The 21,321-nt window shown below is 38.6% G+C and overlaps 1 protein-coding gene across 2 annotated transcripts; it reads right to left on the bottom strand.

The window, feature by feature from the left end:
• Positions 1-298: 298 nt before the first annotated feature.
• Positions 299-14,066, bottom strand: bmf1 (BCL2 modifying factor 1). 2 transcript variants are annotated; one of them, XM_028001152.1, is made up of 4 exons: positions 13,878-14,066; positions 11,544-11,741; positions 10,792-10,955; positions 299-4,680 (listed from the first exon to the last, which is right to left on the bottom strand). In XM_028001152.1, the coding sequence occupies exons 2-4, from the start codon at positions 11,713-11,715 to the stop codon at positions 4,564-4,566; spliced, it is 453 nt and encodes a 150-aa protein (XP_027856953.1). In that variant the 5' UTR covers positions 11,716-11,741; positions 13,878-14,066; the 3' UTR covers positions 299-4,563. The 2 variants fall into 2 exon arrangements, with proteins under 2 accessions (XP_027856953.1, XP_027856952.1); XM_028001151.1 differs by having other exon boundaries at positions 10,792-10,985; positions 13,878-14,064.
• Positions 14,067-21,321: the final 7,255 nt, after the last annotated feature.

The raw sequence follows: 21,321 nt of genomic DNA, 5'->3' as shown, positions 1-21,321 counted from the left end.
AAAGAAAGGGGGGAAATTCCTGTCTAGATCTACAATTCTTGTAAAAGCTGACCCCTAAACATTTGTTATAATGGGAGGGAAAAGTGGTTCTACAAATTATTAACTAAGTGGGGCTGAACACAGAGGAGGCCCAGTATTATGCACGTAGTTGCTGTGATCTGTCCTTTAATTCTAAAACAAAACACAATGAAATGCATGTTTGTAATGTGTCAAAAATTGAAAAATCTCTAGTGGAGTAAATATTTTGAAAGGAACTGTATGTTATCTTGATCACCATAGAAAACTTAACTCAGTTTGATAACTTCCATAATATTTTATTGAAAAAAAGTACCAATAAACAACAAGAAATCCAGAAAAAAACATTTGTAGAGCAAAACTCTGTATATACAGCATATTGCACTACATAGCAAATTGTCTTTACTTCCATATGAATATTAACAACCAGAAAAAATACATATAAACACAAGATAAAAAGAGTGCACAGTAGAGTCTCGAAAACACACAGTCAATGTTTACAAAAATGCTACATTTTCGCTGGGTCTCATTTCTTGGTATACAGAGAGTGTGTGATAATCAAGACTTCATTGAAATCGAGCAGTTAAAGGCATATTCCAGGGTTTTTAGAAATACATGGTCAGCTATCTGTTCTGTAAAGAAGGGCAAACATTTTATAGCAACGAGCTCATGAGTTAAGTCAATCAAACCGTATAATGTTTGGCCCAAGTTCATTACGCTATAGTAAGATGTGCAAGGAATGTTCAGAATTCATTTTTATTAAAAACAAATGATTTCGATCTCATTGACTTTAAAATGATCTTGCTTGTCTTAAAAAAGTCTTACAAGAATGAACTGTCCTTACAAAAAAAGACACTTTTTCTTAAGAAAATACAATTTTAAAAGTTAAGAAAGACCTCAAAGAATAAATGTTATGGTACAAAACAGGCTAAATCTTCTTCCAAAAACACAAATTCCAATATAAACGTAAAAGTGGAAAACAAAATTCAAGACACTGATGGTTTCCAAAAAGTACCTGTCCAAGTCTTGGACCTCAGCAATCACAAATTGCTGTGAGCACAATTTAGGAAACTTCCACTTAAAAAATATAAGGACACCATGGTGGCTTGTTTCCCTATTCAATAAATCAACAGGCTATTAAACCTGAACCTTCTTGTCCAAATAATGCACAGAGATACAGCTGACATATGGCCAGATTAGCCTATGAAAACAATCCAGAGTTTATACTATACATTAAAATACTTCTGGGATTTACAGAAACAAAGTACTTTCCAGTGCATACTGATTACAACACAATGATTGGGATTAAGGAACAAACATTCTGTGATTTGTGTAAATAGGAAACCTTTTCATTTCTATGCTCTCTCAATATCCTCGGTATCATTAGCAATGGGCATGATGTATGATGACTAATTATACATGAGATAAGTTGAACTGCATTGAAACTTCTGGACCCAAAAAAATCATAAACGTTTTAAACAAATTGAAAATTTTGAGTTTACTTCACCAATAATCATATTCATCGTTTAAGTGTCACACATTCATACGGGCTTAAAAGGTGGATTGTAGTTTTCCTCTTCATATTGGCAACAACATACAATACATATTTATTAACTTCTGTTCTGGCTGTAAGTGAAAAGTAGAAGACAATGTGCACTCTGTTCTATGACAAACTCAGAGCGCTGTTTTTTTACAGGCTGTGAGAAATGAGTGATACAATAAAAATCCCCCAAAAATCAGGCACAATTATTCTTAAGCTGAACCATTTATGAGTCCAAGATCAAAGCAGAAAGAGGAAGAGGTGATTGCACACACAAGTGTATACAGTAGAAATTGGTAAAACATACCAAAAATAAATTAAAAAGGAAGAAAAAATAAATTACAAATTAAATGAACCACTGAAAAAAAAACATGCCATGCAGGAGCTGCATGAGGAGGAAGTCAAGACCTGATCGTGCGACGAGGTGCTACAGGGACTGGCTCAGTGTTCAGGATCTGCAGGAAACTATTACCACAACCACACTTAGTGCACCTCTCTCTCCTCTGACTGCAAACTCAGGAGCCCCTGTCACCACCACCGCCAGCATGCCAGCCCAGACTCCTCAAACTGTACCTATGTGTGTGTGCTGGAAATTAGACTACAGGAACTCTAAATGAAATGAAAATACAGAAGACTTGAAAACACCTCAAGAGGTTCTAATATAAATAAATGGGTGACAACACTCTTTTTCTCTGAAACATGTAACAGATTCTCAAGGTTACCAGTAGCCCAAAAAGTCTGTCCCTGAGACATCTTAAAGAGAAAACGAGACAGTAATTATGCAGTGATCAACTTGATACATAGTAAGGAGCAAGTAATTATAGACCCCTGATATGTACTGCTCCTCGGGTCCAAAAGATTCAGCATGAAAATAATAATAATAATAAAAAAAAACCTTAATACATAAACAATATCTTTAACAGTGTATTTATATGTATTCATATTTCAACAGTAATTACAGTCTTTTTCACTTCTGTTTATTTGTTTGTCTGGTGAGCCAGTGGTGGTTATGTGTGTACCCACGTTCCAAATCTAAATCTGAGTACCACAGACAATGTAAGATCACCCAACAGAATATCAAATGATGTGAAACCACACAAGGGTATCCTGAGAGGAGGGGATTCTGTTTCACAGACTGTTTATGCCATATTAACTTGGTGTTCAAAGTTGGTCTTCTGCAAAAAAGTTGCTCTCACTCAACTGAAATCCTGAAACACTAGTGAGTGAAATTTCCAGAACTGATGCTAAATGCACATTGTGCTCAGTCAGTCGGTTCTCAATACTGATTATTTGTCTTGGCCATATAAGTGAATACATCTGAAATGTGGTGGAAACAAGCTGGGACTGAAAAACCTTCATACGAGAAAGAGGTTAGCTCGGAAACAATCTGAACTCTTAAACGGGTGGAAGTCTAGTGCAAAAACAGTGGATCCACAGCTCCACTTAAAGGGCATGGAGGTCTGAAAACAATCACATAAAAAGAACACATAAAATGAAGAGAAAATCCTAGGAATAAGGCTATGCTAAAAAAAAAACTGTATATTTGGTGAAATGAAACTTAAAAAAGTAAACTTTTAAACAGTGTGACAGTGTGCTTGATTCATTTGCTCTAATTTAGTGCATGGTGCAAGACCTTAATAGTTTTTTTATATACATGTCAACACCCTATGATTTTAATGTAAATATCTACTCAGTGTGCTACATCTCAGACATCCCTTAGCTGTTAGTACAGCTACAAGATATAACATTTCTATTAATCAGACAGACGACCGTCTATTCATTAACTTTCATGTCAAATTGCAGGTTTTTCTATTTGGGCGATCCTGCTCTTCGTCTAGAGTGGGCAAGGCCTGGTGGGCATCATCAGTACCCATTATGTCAGTTGTAACCAAACAAGTTTTCAATTGTGTAACTAAATGTCCAGTCAATGGGAAATATAATTTTTTTTAATAAGTAACCTTTCACGATCCTGAGAAGTTTTTCAGAATAACGTTCATCACGGAAATTGGGCATAACGAAGGAGGGACTTGACCAGGGCGACAGCAAAACAAGATCCTAAAATACGTAAATGATTTCCATGTTAACTAACCACTACAGAACTGTATTTAAAGCTAAATTATCTAGTCAGTTCTTTAGTCATAAAAGTGGAGTCATCTGCACAAGGTCTGATATTTATCTAAAGTCTTTTTTGAAGTTTATCAGGTCTGCTGGCACCAACCAGGCCCATTTGATCAGGTAGTGTTGTTCAGAACAGCGAACTTCACCTCTTATATAGTTGAAAAAGTCCCAAATGTTTGACATGTAGCGCACAACTAAACTTTGATAACAATTCACAGTGTGCCAACTTTTTTATGTACAGAACGTTTACCTTATTCGTGAAATCCTAAAAGATATGACGGGTTAAAATTGACACCAAAGAAAATAAGAGAAAAATACATAGAAAAGATAAATAGATAAATGTTCCATTGAGGTGAGGTGCAAAATGCTTTGTTCTGGGAAGTGGTCTCTTTGGAAGTGAGTAAATTAACTTGACTGGTCTCCTGGGGGACATCAGAAAAGAAACCGTCACACCACATTTCCTTTCATTTCCTTAACCATCTCATCTTGCTTGTCAAAAAAAAAAAAACACTCAATTCTCCTTCTGGCAGAAGACACTGACTAAGGCATTCCTAAGGTCTGTGGAGGTCAGGTCTTTTAAGAAGGACACATATTGAAGTGCACAAAAAAAAAAAAAAACGAACAATGTACTGTACAAGACGACTACATGACATGTAGGCCTAAATATAAACATTGTCCTTTAGATGAATTCCGGAGCATCATGGCATCTTCTTTTAAAGAAAAAAAACACACGCCCTTGTATAAAATTTGGTTGTCGCCGTCCCGCGGTGACTATTTTCCCTCCTTTCTTTCCTCCCTCAAACAGACCCGTGTTAGATTGGACAGTGCCTTCAGGAGTCCAGTTCGTCAAAACAGAGATGAAGACAAAGGATATAAGAGGAAGTTCCCCCTCACCTCTGTCCTGCTCCACCTCCTCCAGCAATAAACCCCCTATCAAACAGGAGGCTGAGAAGAGCTGCAGTCATGCGCCACCACAGCGGCCCCTGATTCCTTTGGTTTTGTTGATACTGAAAAATCAAACAGAAATAAAGCATTTAGCCATTAGTACAGTCTACAAACTTCAAAAGCAACACAAAGATTTGGTCTTTACTATTGCATTTAGTTTATATTGGGCTGTGAAATGATGCAATTGACAGGAGGCACAGTGAAGTAGGTCAACTAGGAAGACAGAACCAGACACTGGAACAGCGATGATATTTCCACAACAGTCTGCTTTTGTCCCCAACAGCATTTATTACTTGAGCCTTTATTTCTGTGTTGGGTCCACACAAATTCAGGCTTCCTAATAAACATTCCAAGCAATAAACACATGCATCATACAGTCACAGTTTTTTTCTAATCTGTCTGTTTGAGACCGACAGCCAGCAACCAAAGACGAGACTCTTAGGTCTGCAAGCCAATTGGATTGTGTACGATTAGGGGGGATAATGCTATCTCGCTCATTGAGAACCTGAGATAAGATAATTACACCAAATGGGATTAGGGGGCTCCTGATGAGGGCCAGAGAGTCTCTGAAAGAAAATGCGTCTACATGCCAGCTACAGTAGTCCAACAGCTCACCTGCTGATGAAAGACAGACTCTTTTATGGCTGATAATGATGAGACTATTTTCAGTCCGTAGTAGTCCAATTAATAAAGCTAAATTTGCTTTAGCTAATAAGGCTTAATTAAACTATGACTAATTTTACGTGGCAGACCAACACTGTGTAGTGTATATTGTGAAGTGGAGGGTCAGTTATATATGGTTTTAAATAAGTCTGAAAAGACTGGCATGCATATCTATTCAGTTCCATTGAGTAAACATTTTTTATGAAAACCTTTTACACTAAATGCAAGTCTAAGTCTTTTTTTAAGGTGTTATTGGCTCTAGTGGCCTTTATTTGATAGTGAATTGACAGGAAAGTGGGTAATGAGAGAAGGGGGAAGACATGCAGCAAAGGTCATCACAGCTGGGTATCGAACCTGTGACAGCCGCGTCAAAGACTAAGGCCTCCATATGTGGGTTGTGCACCCCACAAGTCTAAGTCTTTTGAGATATGCCTCAACCAGCTTTGCACATCTGGAGATTGAAACATTATCCTAAAGATGACATGCCTTACAGTTCCTTTTGGGCATTTATAATTCACAAGTGAAGTCGATACATTGCAAGACTGTTGTTTTTTAAAATAAAGTTGTTGGGGAGGATTGATAGGAGGTGTCATACCACAACAATGCTACACATAAAATCTACATCAGAAGTTTCCCCATGCTACTCTCTTGAAAATAATTGCCGACAAACTTAGTTTTGCGATCTTGTTGCATATGCTTCTAATTTAAATGATAAAACTTGCCTTCTTACTATTCTGCAGCTGTCTGGTCACACACAGCCTATGTCTCAACTACAATTAACTGGTGACCAGATTCATACTTTTACAAAACCACTGTTGCACCTTAATCGCTGTGAAAGTGTTTTGTAAAAGAGGGTATTTTCTTCCTCTTCTTTTATGCAATGTTTCAAGTCCAGACCGACTGGACTGAATGGAGAGCTCACAAATGACCAGAGCACCTTCTTCCAAATTTTTGCATTTCCCCCTAAATTACTTTTGGTGAACTGCAAATTAAACTTCCTATAAATTTTGGTTTTCACAATGGGGTCTGGAGTGAAAAATTTATATAGTTGTTAGGTGACTTTTCCACCTAACATATGAACCTCTGCAGCTCCAGAGTTACCATGGACCTCTTGATTGCTTCTCTGATGAATGCTTTTCTTCCTTGGCCTGCTTATTGTTTTCCCATTCGCTTACATTTTGATTAATAGACTGAATAGGTCTCGGTGAGATGTTCAAAAATTAGAATACTGTTTTGTAACAAAATGTTGTGCTTTAAACTTGACCTGTCTGCTATGTTCCTTGGTCTTTATGATGATATTTGTTCACTAGTGTTCACTAACAAACCATCTGAGGCTTTCTGAGAACAGCTTTATTAATACTGTGATTAATTGCTGGTGTGCAATTAATCACAAATTCTATTAACTAATTAGGAAACCGCTGAAGGTAGTTGGTAGAACTCCCTGTTATGTAGGAGTGTTAGAGCAAAGAAATGTGGTTACTTTTAAACATACCTAATCTTCACATTTTCACACACAATTTTCTTTACACTTGCACAAAAGCTTTTTGGTCTTTCTAGTAAGATCCGAATAAAAACCACTTCAGTTTGAGGTTGTAACGAAACAAAATGTGGACATGTTTGTGCATGATTACTTTTGGAAGGCACTCATCATGATGTCCAGACCTTGAAACAGTTGAAAGACAGGAGCTGCCACTGTGATAAGACTGTTGGGTTTTCTTATTTTCTTATCAATCTGTGGTGAACATTGTATGGTGTTGCGTAAGCTTTACCATGTTCCAGCTAGCATGAGAGAATCTAGCTTTTCCACTTCCATACTCTTACTTGTGCTCCAAAGAAAAAAAATACAAAATAATGAAAAAGGAACAAAATTATGGCAACAGCACTTGGGAAGGTCTCTGTTACACATTGTATCTAAATCTTGCCGGGGGATATTATGATAGTGGAATAAAAGTAACAGAGTGGATTATCTCCTCACAAGCTAAAAGCTTAAACTTGAAAAACCACGAGGTAGATCTTCAGACTTTTTATTTAAAGCTTAATTATATGATTACACTGATAAATTAGATTTATTTGGTTGGCAAATATTGAGTATTTGTTAGCAAATGCAGCAATGCCAATGTGTCATTTTAGGAATTTATCATGTTTCGCTCTAAACTGCAAGAAGAGCAATTCATTTTCATCTCAAAAACAAAATGTTCTTGTGACCTTTTGCACTCACTTCTACCAAGTTAAGTAGCATGCACACAAATAAACAGGGAAAGAGAGTAAGCGTGACAACAAGAGGTGTGCACCAGCCTGTCACAGCGTACTCATGAGTCATGCCAGTAACTGCCAAAAGGCGTCTGCCCCTAAATTTAGCTGGCTGATAGAGCGCAAGAGTCTAGCCAGATTCTCTGTGTCGTCACTCTGACACTACCCTGATATGCTTTATCAGTTTCCAGAGCAGGTTGTCCGTCAGGCCAGCTGCTCAGAAGCACTGTCCTATCGCTTGAGTAAACAAACCGGCCTCCACAGCATGAAACTCTGGATTAGTCGTATCAGTAAAGAGAAAGAGCCCAAAGTAAAATACAAACATGCAACAAAGCTTAGTAGAACAGAAAAATCTATACAGATTAATAATAAGATACTAGAACTTGTTTAGACATTAATCAAACCCTCTTCCCTCTTTTCTACAAGTGCTGAAAGGAGAGAGTGCAGAGATAAAGCCACAAACACAACATACATGCACACACAGTCACCGCACACACAGCCACATGCACAGACACAGAAGATATTCAACCCTCCTTTCAACACCTCCTATCCAAAGCACCGAGAGTCGTCTCTTAAAAAAACATGGGGATGAAACCTAACTCTGCTCCTTGCCCTGCGCAGGCTGGAGCCGTCTTCCTGCCATTGTGACTGTCATTACTGCCATGTCTCAAATAGCAGACCAGCTAATGTCAGCCATCCTCGGGGGACCTCAGCGTCCCCTCCAGCCCTCTGTGACTGAGGAGCAATTTATCTGTCAACATCCACCAGCACTCCTGCGCTGCCTAATCCCTTGTTTCGCCTGGGGCAAGGAGCTCCCATGGAGAACACTTGCAGCCACACTGCTAAGAAAACCCATCAATGTGATGGCAGTCAGAAGCACTTGAATTGCTCCAAGACAAGTGTCTGCACTGAATAATTGCTTAATAAGTCGGCTGTGGTCCAGAGCAACAGGGCAGAGATGAGATAAAAGTTGTTTGTACAATGGGACCTGAAACATTTATTTAATTTCCCAGAACCTTCTTTCACCCTAGTTGTCAGTTGTGTGTTTCTACTGTGAGTTTCAAAACCAGGCTGTTAAGTGAGCAGGTCTCTCCTACTGCAGGAGGAGAGCTGAAAAATATATCACATTGTAATTCCATCGTTATTTTAAAATGTGCACCACTGAAATCGGAAAGGGCTGTTTGGATGCAATATTTGGAAAATAATATCTTAAATGTCAAGAATTCAAACTCTTATTAGCAATAACCAGACGGGCAAATAATCAGTTACAGAAACTCCAGCTTCAGTCCAAGTTCAAACTCTGCAGTGGAAACAATAGGAGTCAAATAAAACAACAACAACACAAAATACAACCCTGGTTCCTTGAAAAGTTTTGGATTGCTGAAATGCATCTAAGCACCAATCGTTGTTATCCAGTGAAAGTTTTTGTCCCGATTCTCACAGAGAAAAAGTGAGAAGAGAGGGATGGCAAACAGCAGAAAAACAAGCATGGGTGTAGCCATGCATGCCGTGTGCATACACACACACAATACAAAAAGCTGCACAAGCAGTGCCAAAAATAGACACTGCAGAGGCACACACATCTAAGACTGTACATCATTTGTGTGGTTCAGCCTCAAAAACATGCCTCTGTAACAACATAGAAATAAACATAAGTGAAAAATAGTTAGAATTTATTTGCAAAATTCAGGCATTTCTTTTCTGACTTTAGTTAACTCAGTCCTCATGGCAGAAGCACAAAAAAAAATTCTCACATTAAGTCACTAGTATCACAACATGTGCATGCAGGATGTGACTGCACAAGGTTCGTTCTCACTCTGACTCTTTTGTTTGCTACAACAGTAAGAAGGGGCAAAAGCCACTTCCTCATCTCCTGACACAGTCCAGCCTAAGTTGTGTGTCAGAACTACGGCCACAACTACGCTTAACAGCAAACCTACCGTCTGACTGTCTGGTTCTGTGTGTGTTCTCCAGTGCACATGAGTCATGGTTTGCAGAGGTAGCATAAATAACCTTTACTTGATAAGCTCATGAGAAAATACGAAACTATCTCACACTTCATTTTGTGAGGTTAAAAATTGGAGGTTTTAGGCAGGCAGGACAGTGAGGAGCCCTTTTTCCAAAAGAGCTGAAGATGGTTGTCATCTGCATATTTTGTGGTTTAATTTCCAAACATCCACCCAGTCCTTTTTATGCATCATCATGGATTTAGCCCCCTATTCATATTGTGTTTAATTTTTGTTTTCAGTTTGTTGCTGAGTACAGGGGTGACTGAAGACTCCCCAGAACCACAGCTGTTCCCCTCTGGGCTCATTTGTTGAGCTTTGGGTTACAACATGTTTACCTACTTCTGAAACTTCTGCTTTTTTATGCACAGACTAAAATGTGTTTATGTTTAATTGCATACGTGTTGTACATCTTGCATTTGACAGAAGTTATATGCATACTGTTCAGGTATGAAGATTTAATGCACCCCATGTAGAAGCAGCACACAAACTTTGTGGACAGGGTGTATTGTTTGAGTCAGGGATCCTTATGCCTCTTGCCTCTACAGCACACTGGGGAAATGCCCTAAAGAAAGGAGAGAGAAATAAACAGGAAGAGGAGGAAGGGTAAGGGACTGGTGTCGGTGGGCTATGTGGGGGATGGGCCATCCTGGGATCTGTGGGCTGAGGGAACAAGAGGCACAGGGCTGAAGTTGTGCCTGAACACAGCCTCTCCAAAACAAACATGGGGCAAACACAATAAACATGAGCAAACTTTTGACTCTACATGAAACTCTGTCTGGTTACATGATTAGGAGATCTTGTAAAATTAGATTCAAAAATTTTAAAATTACTTAGGTGGTGTTACTAATGCATGAACTTTAGATTATGATAAGACACCTTAATGCATAACGAGTGATAATTTACTATTGGATTCAATTGATACATTGATACATACATGGATTCAATTGATATTCATTGATATACTGCCTGTATCAATGAATATGCCATACATTTTTCTCTTTTTTGTGTTATAATTCCTTGGAAAAGACAACTGGAAATCTCTAAAAGCCTGATAGGTGCATCTTTAGTTTATGATGTCCTTTCTGTCGTATGAAAGTGATATGATGATGCTTTATTGTTGTAAAAGTTTCTGAAATACAGTTAGAACCTTTGAATTACTTTCATCTCTTCTGTTTCTGTGTTTTAACCATGATGGTGTAAAATGCAAAATAAAGTGACTCTTAGCAGTGATGGTGCATCATTCCCTCTCACCTGTTGTAAGTGTTCCCGGTGAAACTGGTCGCCTATCAGCTGAAGTTTCTGCCCGATGGAGGCCTCCAAGCTGAGTGCAGCCGGCTGGTGCAGGGGTAACTGCTCCATCCTGTTCTGCTCCTCTTGTTGCCTCGCGTCAAAATCCCCGACAAGTTCAAAATGCGCTGGGAAGTGCAATCGAAAACCTGCGTTACCTGTTGAGTGTCAAGGCCAATACTTATTATCTTGTAAACAGCCACATGGTCACTGAAGCAATGACACATGCCAGACTTCCTTTAGGAAAAGAAACAAAGGTTTGCATAACACTGATCAGTGTCATTTAGCCTTAACACGTTTTTCCAGCTGCGGTTTTATTACACATAATAGTTTTATAAGTTACTCACATGTCAGGGTCAGTCAGTTGTTATGGAGCTACTTTGGAATGGCTGCTGTATATGATGCCTGTGTAACTTTGCTATCATTGATAATCAGTGGTATAAACAGCACAGGTGAACACCTCTGCCACTTCTCTCCAGTCATATTGGTGCCTTTTCAATAGCAAAGCAGCTGGGTAGAGTGCATACAGACCATAAATGCTGGTGTAATGACGACTATCAGGCGCCAAGGGGTGAGATCAGTGCAGCAACACGGTTAGGCATTTCTCACAGTGAGTTCCACGTGATGATTTTGTGCTTCAGTTTTATAACACCGGTTCTCACACTCAAGGCGCTGTTCCCCTTTTTATTTTAAAATACAGCATGTCACCAACTTACCGTAGAATAGTCGTCTGGGCTCCTCCACAACACCACAGGGCAGCATGCTGTTGTGTAGTGCCTGGCCAGGACCGTGCGTCTGCGTGCCCCGGTCTTCGCACTTTATCTCCCTGAAGGGTGTGCGCCAGCAGTTGGGATCTGGCTCAAACACATCATCCTCCTCATCCTCCATACGGGGGGCACTAGCAGAGGAGCAGCCTTGAATAGATTGTGACAAGCCATGATTTAGCGGTGGGTGATATGGACTTTAAGTTTTATCATGATACTTTGTGATACTATTGTGATAACAATAAAAGAGACAATAAGAACTATTTATTACTATTTTTGTGGTAAGTTTAGGCTATGATTGCATGACACGAAAATCATTTCCTCAGTATTGTTATTAAAAAACATTGCATTTGTAATACACTTCTTTAAGGCATCAGTCATGTAAAGAATTGTGATTTGAGTCACAAAACTGCACACTGCATTTAATCAGTGATTCATCAATGATTAAAGATCATTAATTGGAATTTATTATGACATAGATGAGTCAAAATCTTTATCATTATAAGAAATGTATGATAGATAGATAGATAGATAGATAGATAGATAGATAGATAGATAGATAGATAGATAGATAGATAGATAGATAGATAGATAGATAGATCTTTGATATTTTTGAGGCTCCTTGATATTTTTGAGGCTGGTCCTAGGTCAGACTATGCTGCCCTAGGATCTATTATTAACATTAACCTGTTAACCCATTTTCTTCAGGCTACTAGAAGAAAATTGAGCCACAAAGGAGTTGGCATCATTTGTGGCTCAGGATTAAATTCAACAAATGACTGTGTTCAACTCACTGATGTAACCACAGATCACTGCGGTTATCCAATCAGTTGAGGCATGGTTACACAAAATAAAAGTTTGGCGGTCTCTTTCGCTCGCTCTTGCTGGGCTTCTTAATTAACTGCCCTGTAAATAATTTTACTAAGATTCAGAATTTTTTGCACCATTGCACATATAAAGTGACACTTCAGCATGCAGGACCAAACTCTCACTAGAAGGAATTAAGCCAATTTTACCACAAGAGTGTGGAAAGAGTCTCAAAGAAGACTTGGCAACCTCTCCAAAGGCAATGATATGCTGCAAGTCAACCCTGAACCTTAAAGTGGGTCAAAGAGTTATCAAAATATGTCTCAAATTCAAGCCGCCTCTCGAGCAAAACCCAAATCCACAATCAAGTTGTAATACCGGGTTATGATACTACCACAATTCCAAATTAGGGTCCAAAGCAAAAACGTAATGACAGTCCTTGAGGAAAACCCTGAGCCACTTTCCCTGACCTGGTCTCCACAAGAAGGAGGGGGTTTGATTTCTTCAGCACAAGCAGAAAGTCCTGCCTGTCTGCTGCATGAGCACAGCTTAATGCTTTGTTTTGACAAACACAGAGTAAGAACAGCCTACAAGGGCTTTGTAAAAGAAAAACAAAAATATTAAAAAAACACTTCCAGATGAACTCTATTGTTTTGCTTTGCTCCACTGCCCAGGCAGAGATCCGTGTGTTTCTGTCAAGCAGTGGCTCCCCCTGCTGCAGACACCACAAGTGGAGTCTGGCTGGTGGTCGTAAGCACTGAGGCAGCTCTGTTATTGTCACAGTTTTTATACAACACAGCCTCACATCACCCCACTTCAACTTTATGTAATACTGCACATAAGACCTCAGGAGGTACAAAATGTGAAAGGGGAAAAAAAAGTTTGGAGTTATACAAACAATTTTTAAAACTTCTAATTGCTTATAAATACTGTATAAATACTGTTTAGATTATAAAAGTGTTAACCGCAATCTAAAATTTATCGTTTGGTGTCAAAGCGGAAGTTGACTGATATGAGGGAGTTTCAATAACCCTGATTGTGTGAAAAAAAATTAACTCATAAATTATAAAATAATGTGTGAAAATGCATTTTAAACATATCAAGCGGGAGAAGAATCGCTTCAATGTTAGGCATATAAAGTGGAACATGCGCCATTTCACGTTTACAGATGTTTAATATTGTCATTTTAAGACTGCTGAAGCTTTCTGCGGCGTAGAGCTCATTCACCGGCCGGACATGTGTGTGAAAGCCGGGAGAAGCCGGTTTAATTTAACTCCACTAAAACAATGACAGCCTGCGTTATTTAAAGTTCTGCTTTTAACGGAGACGTACCGAAGTGCCATAACATCCTTCATGTTTCGAGACAAATTAGTTTCTGTTATTTTAACAGCGGCGGCGGATTGTTTGTTTGCGTCTTTCTCGGGGTGATCAGCTGGCGGAAAGCGTTATGCAGGTTATACTTGTTTTTCATGTACTTACCGCAAAGCCAGGCTTCGTTTTAATAACTATCTCACCAGCACATAAAAGGGGGCTTGAAAAAAGCGAAGGAAAGTTCAATATCCTGCCAAGATTAAGCGAGTTTAATCCGTTTCACTTCCACGGCTACTTCCATTCTGCGAGAAGGAACTGCTACAAGTCCATTTGACGTCAGTTTTAATATGGGTCCGCCAGCGGGATGTGCACGCAGCCAATGGTTGCATTTGTTTATATCCCGCCCTCTCTGTCGTGTATTCAGACACGTGGATGGGAAATTCCCCCGAGCACAAGACGGCTTTCACGCTACTACTGAAATCATGTGGTTAGAGAGCCTTGTCGAGCTGCTGTCATCTGGAGGGTGTATTTACACACGCATAGCGTATGTAGCCCTGCTTTACACTTACAGATGCGAACGTAATGTGGATGCATTGCCCTCAGAACTGTGCAAAATCTTCAAACCACTTTGCTTCCAAGTAATGAAACTTTGTTACAGTGATCTTAATCAATATTAATGTCCTTTAAAACAAAAGTGGAATGACTCAAGACTTAAAAATGCTGTAAATAAAGGTTTCTGAAAGGGTGTGCATAAGACTGACATGACACTTTCATAAATATGACATAATACAGGAACATCATTGAGTCTTCATGAATATTTATGACTTGTCATGAAGTGTCATTTGGTAAATAATGCCACTTTAAATACAAAGTTGCATTAGAACTTGCATTAAAAGTCCATTAAATGGGTCAACTGCATTTTGTTTTTTGTAAAAAATGACATTTTAATGCAAAGTTGCATTGAAATTTGCATTAAACATTCACAAAAGGTGTCAACTTTGCATTAAGTGTAATTATTTGCTGAATGATACTTCATGAGAACAATCATAAAAATTCATGAAAACTCCTTCATGCTCATGACAGATGTTATGTTTATGACACTGTCATGTCAGTCTTATACACACCCCTTGAAATAAATAGTTATCAACATTTCATTGCATCCTAACATGAAAGGTAAATCCCTTGCAAAAATATTTAAACCCCATTTTCACATTTTTTTCACCTTACGATCACAAACCTCAGTGTGAATATGTTGGTAATGTATGTGATATGCTAACAGAGAGTATATGAAAGGAACAAAAATCAAATTTCCAATAGTTTTCCAAAGGAAGGTCTGAAAAGTGTGGTGTTCATTTGTATTTAGACCCATTTACTCTCATACCTCTAAATAATATTCAGTGTGTGTGTGTTTATGTAATTTAATTTCAATATAACCACAGCTCTTCTGCGTTGTTAGTATTGTCTGGCCAATCCTTTCTCCAGAACCTTTTACATATCCACACTCCAGAACCTGAAGGTCAAATAACTTAACGTTATTTCGGTTTTTCGAGATCTAAATTAAAAAGCAGAGGTGACAATGCATTTGCAGTGGCTACCTCTATTCTGCAAATATCCACAACTTATGAGTAGAAAGGCACCACGGCACCAAACTGTCATGGAAAAAAAACTATTTCCAAGCACTGCTCAGGTGAAATCACTCAATCCGGTTTATTCATATATTGTGCACAATACAGAGAGCTTTCATCCAGACCTGCTTCATTACTGATTGTCCTACAAGCTCTCTGTATTGGGCACAATATATGAATAAACCTGATTGAGTGATTTCACCTGAGCAGTGCTTGGAAATAGTTTTTTTTCCACGACACTATTTACAAGATAATATGTAGTTGTGCACAAATACAGGTTTGAGGTTTTTAATTTATGAAACATTATGAAACCAATGTTTCATTGTCACATTAATTTATAATTTAATACACTGAAATATGTGGTGTAACATGACACTGTATTCAATAATCCTTTCTTTTTGTTGCTAGTGAAAATGACCTAAACTAATCTGGGACAGACCTAGATCTTGATCAGTATAAATAGGCACCTGCAGTAGAACTCATATCTGTCACAGGTTTGTGACACAGATACAGGTGATATAAGTTACAGTTTGAGTTATAAGCATGCTGAGGTTTTATAACAACCAATTCAGAAAAGTTGACTGGATCCCAAAAACACTGCAACAAACATCTAACGTATTGCATTACATTACTGGCAGGGTAAATGCTGAGGTTCTGTTTTTGTGAATGTTATTAAAACCCATGACAGGTAAATGAAGCATTTGTCATCTTGCTGACACCAGGCTCTGCAGAGAAATCCTTCCTATAAAGGCAAACCTCTGTTGTCATCATCTGTCATTTAGCAAATCATTTATTTTTGCACACTGGTCACAACAACAGCAACATCCATCCATCTGCTCAAGAAATAAAGTTTCAGCGTGCACATAAATTAACAAATCACTTATTGGAAAACTACATTTTTTTTCTAACTCTTATAATATATCACAATAATGTATGAGAGTCAGAAAACAGGGAATCTATTCATGTTTCCTCTGCTTGCACACACCCAGATGTTCTTTGTCCACACTGATGAGACAGGTTATGTAGTGCTAAATGTGGAACCTATTTGATATTATGCAATAGTTTTAAAGTTAAGGCTAATTTGTGGATAAAACTAGCATACAATGAGAAACATTTTAGTGTAAGTTAAACTTTACAAACAGTATTTGCTAACAGTTGGTATGTTTCTTTTAAATACTAAACTGTTTCTTAAAGTTCATGCTGCAATGAGCCCAATGTGAGTTATAGTCCATCCTGGTTTGATTGTAGCAGACATGTTGTTATGGAGTGCAGATGTTGGTAATCTTCCCCTCTGTCAGTGCTGGAATACTGATCAATAAACCCGAGAACAGCTGGAGCAGAGGCCGTCGACTCTTTGCATTCTCACACATCAACCCTGCCCTCCAACTGTGCTTTCCTCTCTCCATGTGGTTCAACAGGGAGATGATGTCCCACCATTCAGCTGTGTGACAAGTCAGAGCTCCCTGCCCCCCTACTCTTTCACCAGTTAATTAGATGGACAGCTAACTTTGGGCTTTGTCCCACCTGCAGCCTCTTTAAAGACATGGGGATGCACAGTGATAGAAAGACTGATATTCTATAAATTTAAGGTAATTCTATAGAATATCTTGACAAAAGACCAGAGACTAGAGGAGAGCTTCAATTTTCATCAAGACAACAACTTTAAACATGTAGCCAGAGCTACAATGGGATTTAGATGAAATGGCCCAGTCAAAGTCAAGACCAAAATCTCAATCAGAATCTATGACAGTTCTAGAAAATTGACTTTCTCCATACAGTCCAATAGAGCTTTTATTTCACAAAAAGGATGGCCATTTCATTATTCATCATTAGATGCACAGTTGAAGGTTTTAGGATAGACAAACACCCTAAAACCTTCAACTGTCTGAAGTGAGAGGTGGTTCGGCAAAGTGTTGACACTGGGGGCTAGGCTACAAATGCCAGCAACACATTTGAAGATTTTTATTTGTAAAACAAAGCGAGAAATTCAGTTGTCATTTTTCCTCTACTTCCAAAATCTGGTTAGGTCTACAAAAGCTCCATAAAATTCCCTCATGTTTAAGTTGTAATGTGACAAATTTTGAAAACACTATACAAGACATATTCAACACGCTGTTAAAATGTAAAAAAAAAAAAAGTAGCTTCAGGGAAAAATGGGTGGAATCACTTTCTCTCTCTAGTGCTTGAAACTATAACCATTGATGTGTGTTTGCTCTGTGTAATCAACTGGTCATAAGCAAATTCCCAAAGATGCCTGAGAGCCCCAGGAGAGGCAGGCAGACATCGGTTAATGTTACATCAGAAAGCTGTTGCGGCAGACTGATACATGCACACTCCACACAGAAGCAGGCATTCACATACACACCCGGCTGCACAATCACATGCCCTACTTGCTCTGTAACCTCAAAAGCCAAATCCTCCCCTTTGATATCTCCTGCTCAATACAGTTGCTCACGTCACACACAGATCTCCTTCTACTACACACATACTGTCTGAACACCGGAGCATTCTCTGTGTGTAAACCCTGCCTGGAAACTGGAAAGGAGGGGTTTCATTTGCTCCAACTGGACCTGTTCCATGGCAACTGTGTCCTTATAGCTAAACAGTTAGTGGAGCCTGCATGGCTGGAATCATACTGGAGCACCGACATGTCGACTAAAGGAAGATTACTTTAAGAATTTTTTATTTCTGTTTGTAACATGAGTTTAATTCTGAAAATGTTTGTTGATTCTGATTTGGAAATTTTAAAATACATTAAGCAATTTTTAGTCTTTCTACTTTCTTTGAGTTAATAGACAAAACAGTGTCTCTAATGTTTAACGTACTGATTCCATGAAGCATTAGCCATCTTTACCCACTCATCAGTTGTTTTTTAAGCCATATTTGAAAATAAATATGATCTTCGTCTAGTGTGTGTCGTCTAATAGGTTAGATGAGAACACATTGAATAATGTAGCATTTGTGAGGTGGCGGTGAGGGGTGATTTTGTGCCTCTTTTAGGTATTGTGGAGGAGGGGCTAGTTATGAAGCAATGACATTTGATCTGGCTCTCGTAACTGAGAGTGCAGATACAAATGGCCACCTTTTGTCAGGGTTGTCTGGTAATCATACATCTCTGTCTGGCTGCAGACTGCAGACCAATCTCAGTAAAATATAAAGCCTCCTGTTATTGAGGGTGATTAGTACTAACAACCTATGTAACAAAACTCTGGATTCAGCATTTAAACTTGAATGTATTTTACTTATATTTTTAGAGCGGAGTAACAAAAAGTAGTACATCATTGTGAAGAAATTAAATGCAAAAAGGGGTGACTGAAGGAAAAACTAAGCTTGCCCTGCTTTCTGAAAACACCATAAATGTGATGGAGGCAGCAATGTACTTTGGGAATGATCGGAATGGGCTTGGGGTTTGAGAAGTATGAATACCTCGATACCTCGAGACTAGGCAGACTAAGAATCTTTAGGAAGCTTAATTTCTTCTTCATTTGGAGAAAGATGTTGTAGATCTGTTGTAAAGAGTGCAGTGTCCTCTGTCATCATTTGTTGGGTAGCAACATCCAAACTAGAGCAGTTGAACCAAAACCTTTGAAGATTTTGGCTATAAAACCACAAAAAGGGAAAATGTAGGATACTTTTGTAAGGCACTACAAAGAAAAGGACAGTAGCCCACTTTTTCATAATAATTATTATAAAATATTTCAAAAGAAGTCTATCTTATAATACTTTCACCAGAATAAAACATGGTGGTTGAAGAAACAACAAACTGCAGATCTGATCGGAATCAATTTTTTAATTTTACCTAAATCTGTTGTTTAGCAGATTTGGGTAAAATCTAACTAAAATATGGCATAAAACAAGCATTTTAACACAGCTACTGAATTGCTTCTTTTGATTACATTTCAGCCCATTTGTTGCCACCAGTTTCTCCATACTGAAATGAGGTAAAACATGTTTGTGCCTATTAACTAAAAAATCTCTGTGTGTCAATATTAATTTGGGCTGGTGTGTGAAGCTGCTTTATTAACTAAGGAAGATAAGGGCACATGTATAGCAGCTATCGAAACACTCATGCACAAACACGCAGTCTGCAGATAAGACTGTAGAACTGCGTGGGAGAGCAGACTGGTTATCCAGCCTTTACAAAGCCCCCCCTGTTTAATCTGCTGCACACATTAAACCCCGGCAGCTCAAAGCAGACACGTCTTTACAGCTGTGGACATGACTCTCTGAAGTGCACCAGCACAGCGGTGTCCACAGCCTCGCAGCACAGAGGCAGATGATGAAGACCGCTCACCATGAATGAGTCGATCTCACACCAGGGATATGACAATCCAAAGAGCCCTCAAAACCAAACACAGGCCTTGAGGCACTGCACAAAGGGCTTTTCTCCACCATAAAAGGCATCACACTGGTCTTTCAACACTTTGAAATGCTGATATTGTTTTCCACAGGATTTTCATCGTGCTTTCAACATGAAATCCCTAAAAAAATAATAGATCAAATAAAAGTAACAAATGGCTTAATATTTAACCACTGTTGATCATTAAACAATTAGAAAAAAGAAACCCTGATTATAATTTCTGCTCCGGCTTTTATGACGCTGAAGGTTCACTACATTTGTGGCTTGATTTATTCCCTTGCAACTTAATTAACTGTGGATGGCTCAAATCCAACCTGCCGCTGCATGGAGGTCTAGCTTAAAGACCTGCAAGCGGCGTCTGCAAAAGCAACATTAATGGCATCTATCAGCAGCTACTAATTATGCTGCCTGTGGGCCCTGGATCTGGTTTCAGCTTTGGGCTGCCGCCACCAAACACTTAGCATTCATATTTAATCACACCTCATTATCCAACAACAATACAGCGAGAAGACAGAAACCTTACCTGATATGCCAGCCAGTCACATACAGACAGGAAAAAAACATCTCCCACACATAACCACTGACATCTACGAGGACAAACAGCAGCGACATATTATAGCACCCCCTGTCAATGGGAGTTTGAGAAGAGTGCTTGAAGTGACTCAACCTCTTTGAAGAGAAGTAGCGCCTCATTTCTGTGCTTTCTCAGCAAGTTGGAGCTTTTATGTGAGATCCTCTTTTTTTCAGCATTTTCTGGTTCAAAGACGAGCAAAAGCAAACAGAAGCTAATCCTTTATCCTCATAACAACCGCTGGTTTGTTGCTGGGTGATCAGCTTAGAGTCATCATGATGTCACACTCCTCAGGTGTAGGTAGTCTGGTGTTGGACATCAAATATGACTTTAGGCTGCTCAAGACACCTGTCCTTGTTAACTGTAATTCCAGTGAAAGCAAATCTAACAAATCATGTTATTCTTACAGCTGTAAGCTTCAGCAGTAAAATTACTTTTGATTTTAATTTATTTTTCAAGTTTGTGGACTTACTTTTGTGTTAGTATAATTTATTGGCTCCCTGTGGAGTTCCTGTATTTGATCTGCTTCAACAAGTCTTTTCAAGGGTTTGCACTGCCCAATTTGTACTTAACACTAGTGAAGATAATTATCCAGCACTTGTTTACCGAGTTCTAGGACTCCCGCCAAGTGAAACACGAGACGCCCCTTAAAAATTCAGGAGCTATTAAAAAACAAAAATAAAACATTGTGATATTTTGTTTCTTCAAGCTGTGAAATCAGCATGATTACGGTTTGATTTACACATTCAAAGTTCTTTATGCTTCTATATAGGACTTTTGTCCTTTTTGTGACATTGTTTTATGCTTATGATCACTGTAAAAATAGTTTTGTATTATAGGAAATCACTGCATTTTGCTGTTTCAACAATCCATTTTGAGTAACATTGTGAATAAGTATTTTACCCACATACAAACAAAGAACAATATTTAAATAGGGACATCTGTTCTTAAAGGCAAAAATCTATCCAAAACTACCTGGAATTCTGTGAAAATGCAAGTTCCTTTGTTGCAAAGTTATAAATTAAATGTGGGCAACCACACCCTCGTCAGGGGGTT

Source organism: Xiphophorus couchianus, chromosome 19 (genome assembly GCF_001444195.1).
Source record: "Xiphophorus couchianus chromosome 19, X_couchianus-1.0, whole genome shotgun sequence".
In the NCBI taxonomy this organism is placed as follows: domain Eukaryota; kingdom Metazoa; phylum Chordata; class Actinopteri; order Cyprinodontiformes; family Poeciliidae; genus Xiphophorus; species Xiphophorus couchianus.
The sequence above is the reverse complement of the archived record's forward strand: the minus strand, read 5'-3'. Positions and strand labels throughout refer to the sequence as shown.

Coding starts and splice junctions, on each gene's coding strand:
- bmf1 (XM_028001151.1), bottom strand. CDS start 11,715: ATGGAGGATGAGGAGGATGATGTGTTTGAGCCAGATCCCAACTGCTGG. Junction 10,986..11,543: donor GCCCAGACGACTATTCTACG/GTAAGTTGGTGA, acceptor GACACTCAACAG/GTAACGCAGGTTTTCGATTG. Junction 4,681..10,791: donor ACCGGGAACACTTACAACAG/GTGAGAGGGAAT, acceptor TTGATTTTTCAG/TATCAACAAAACCAAAGGAA.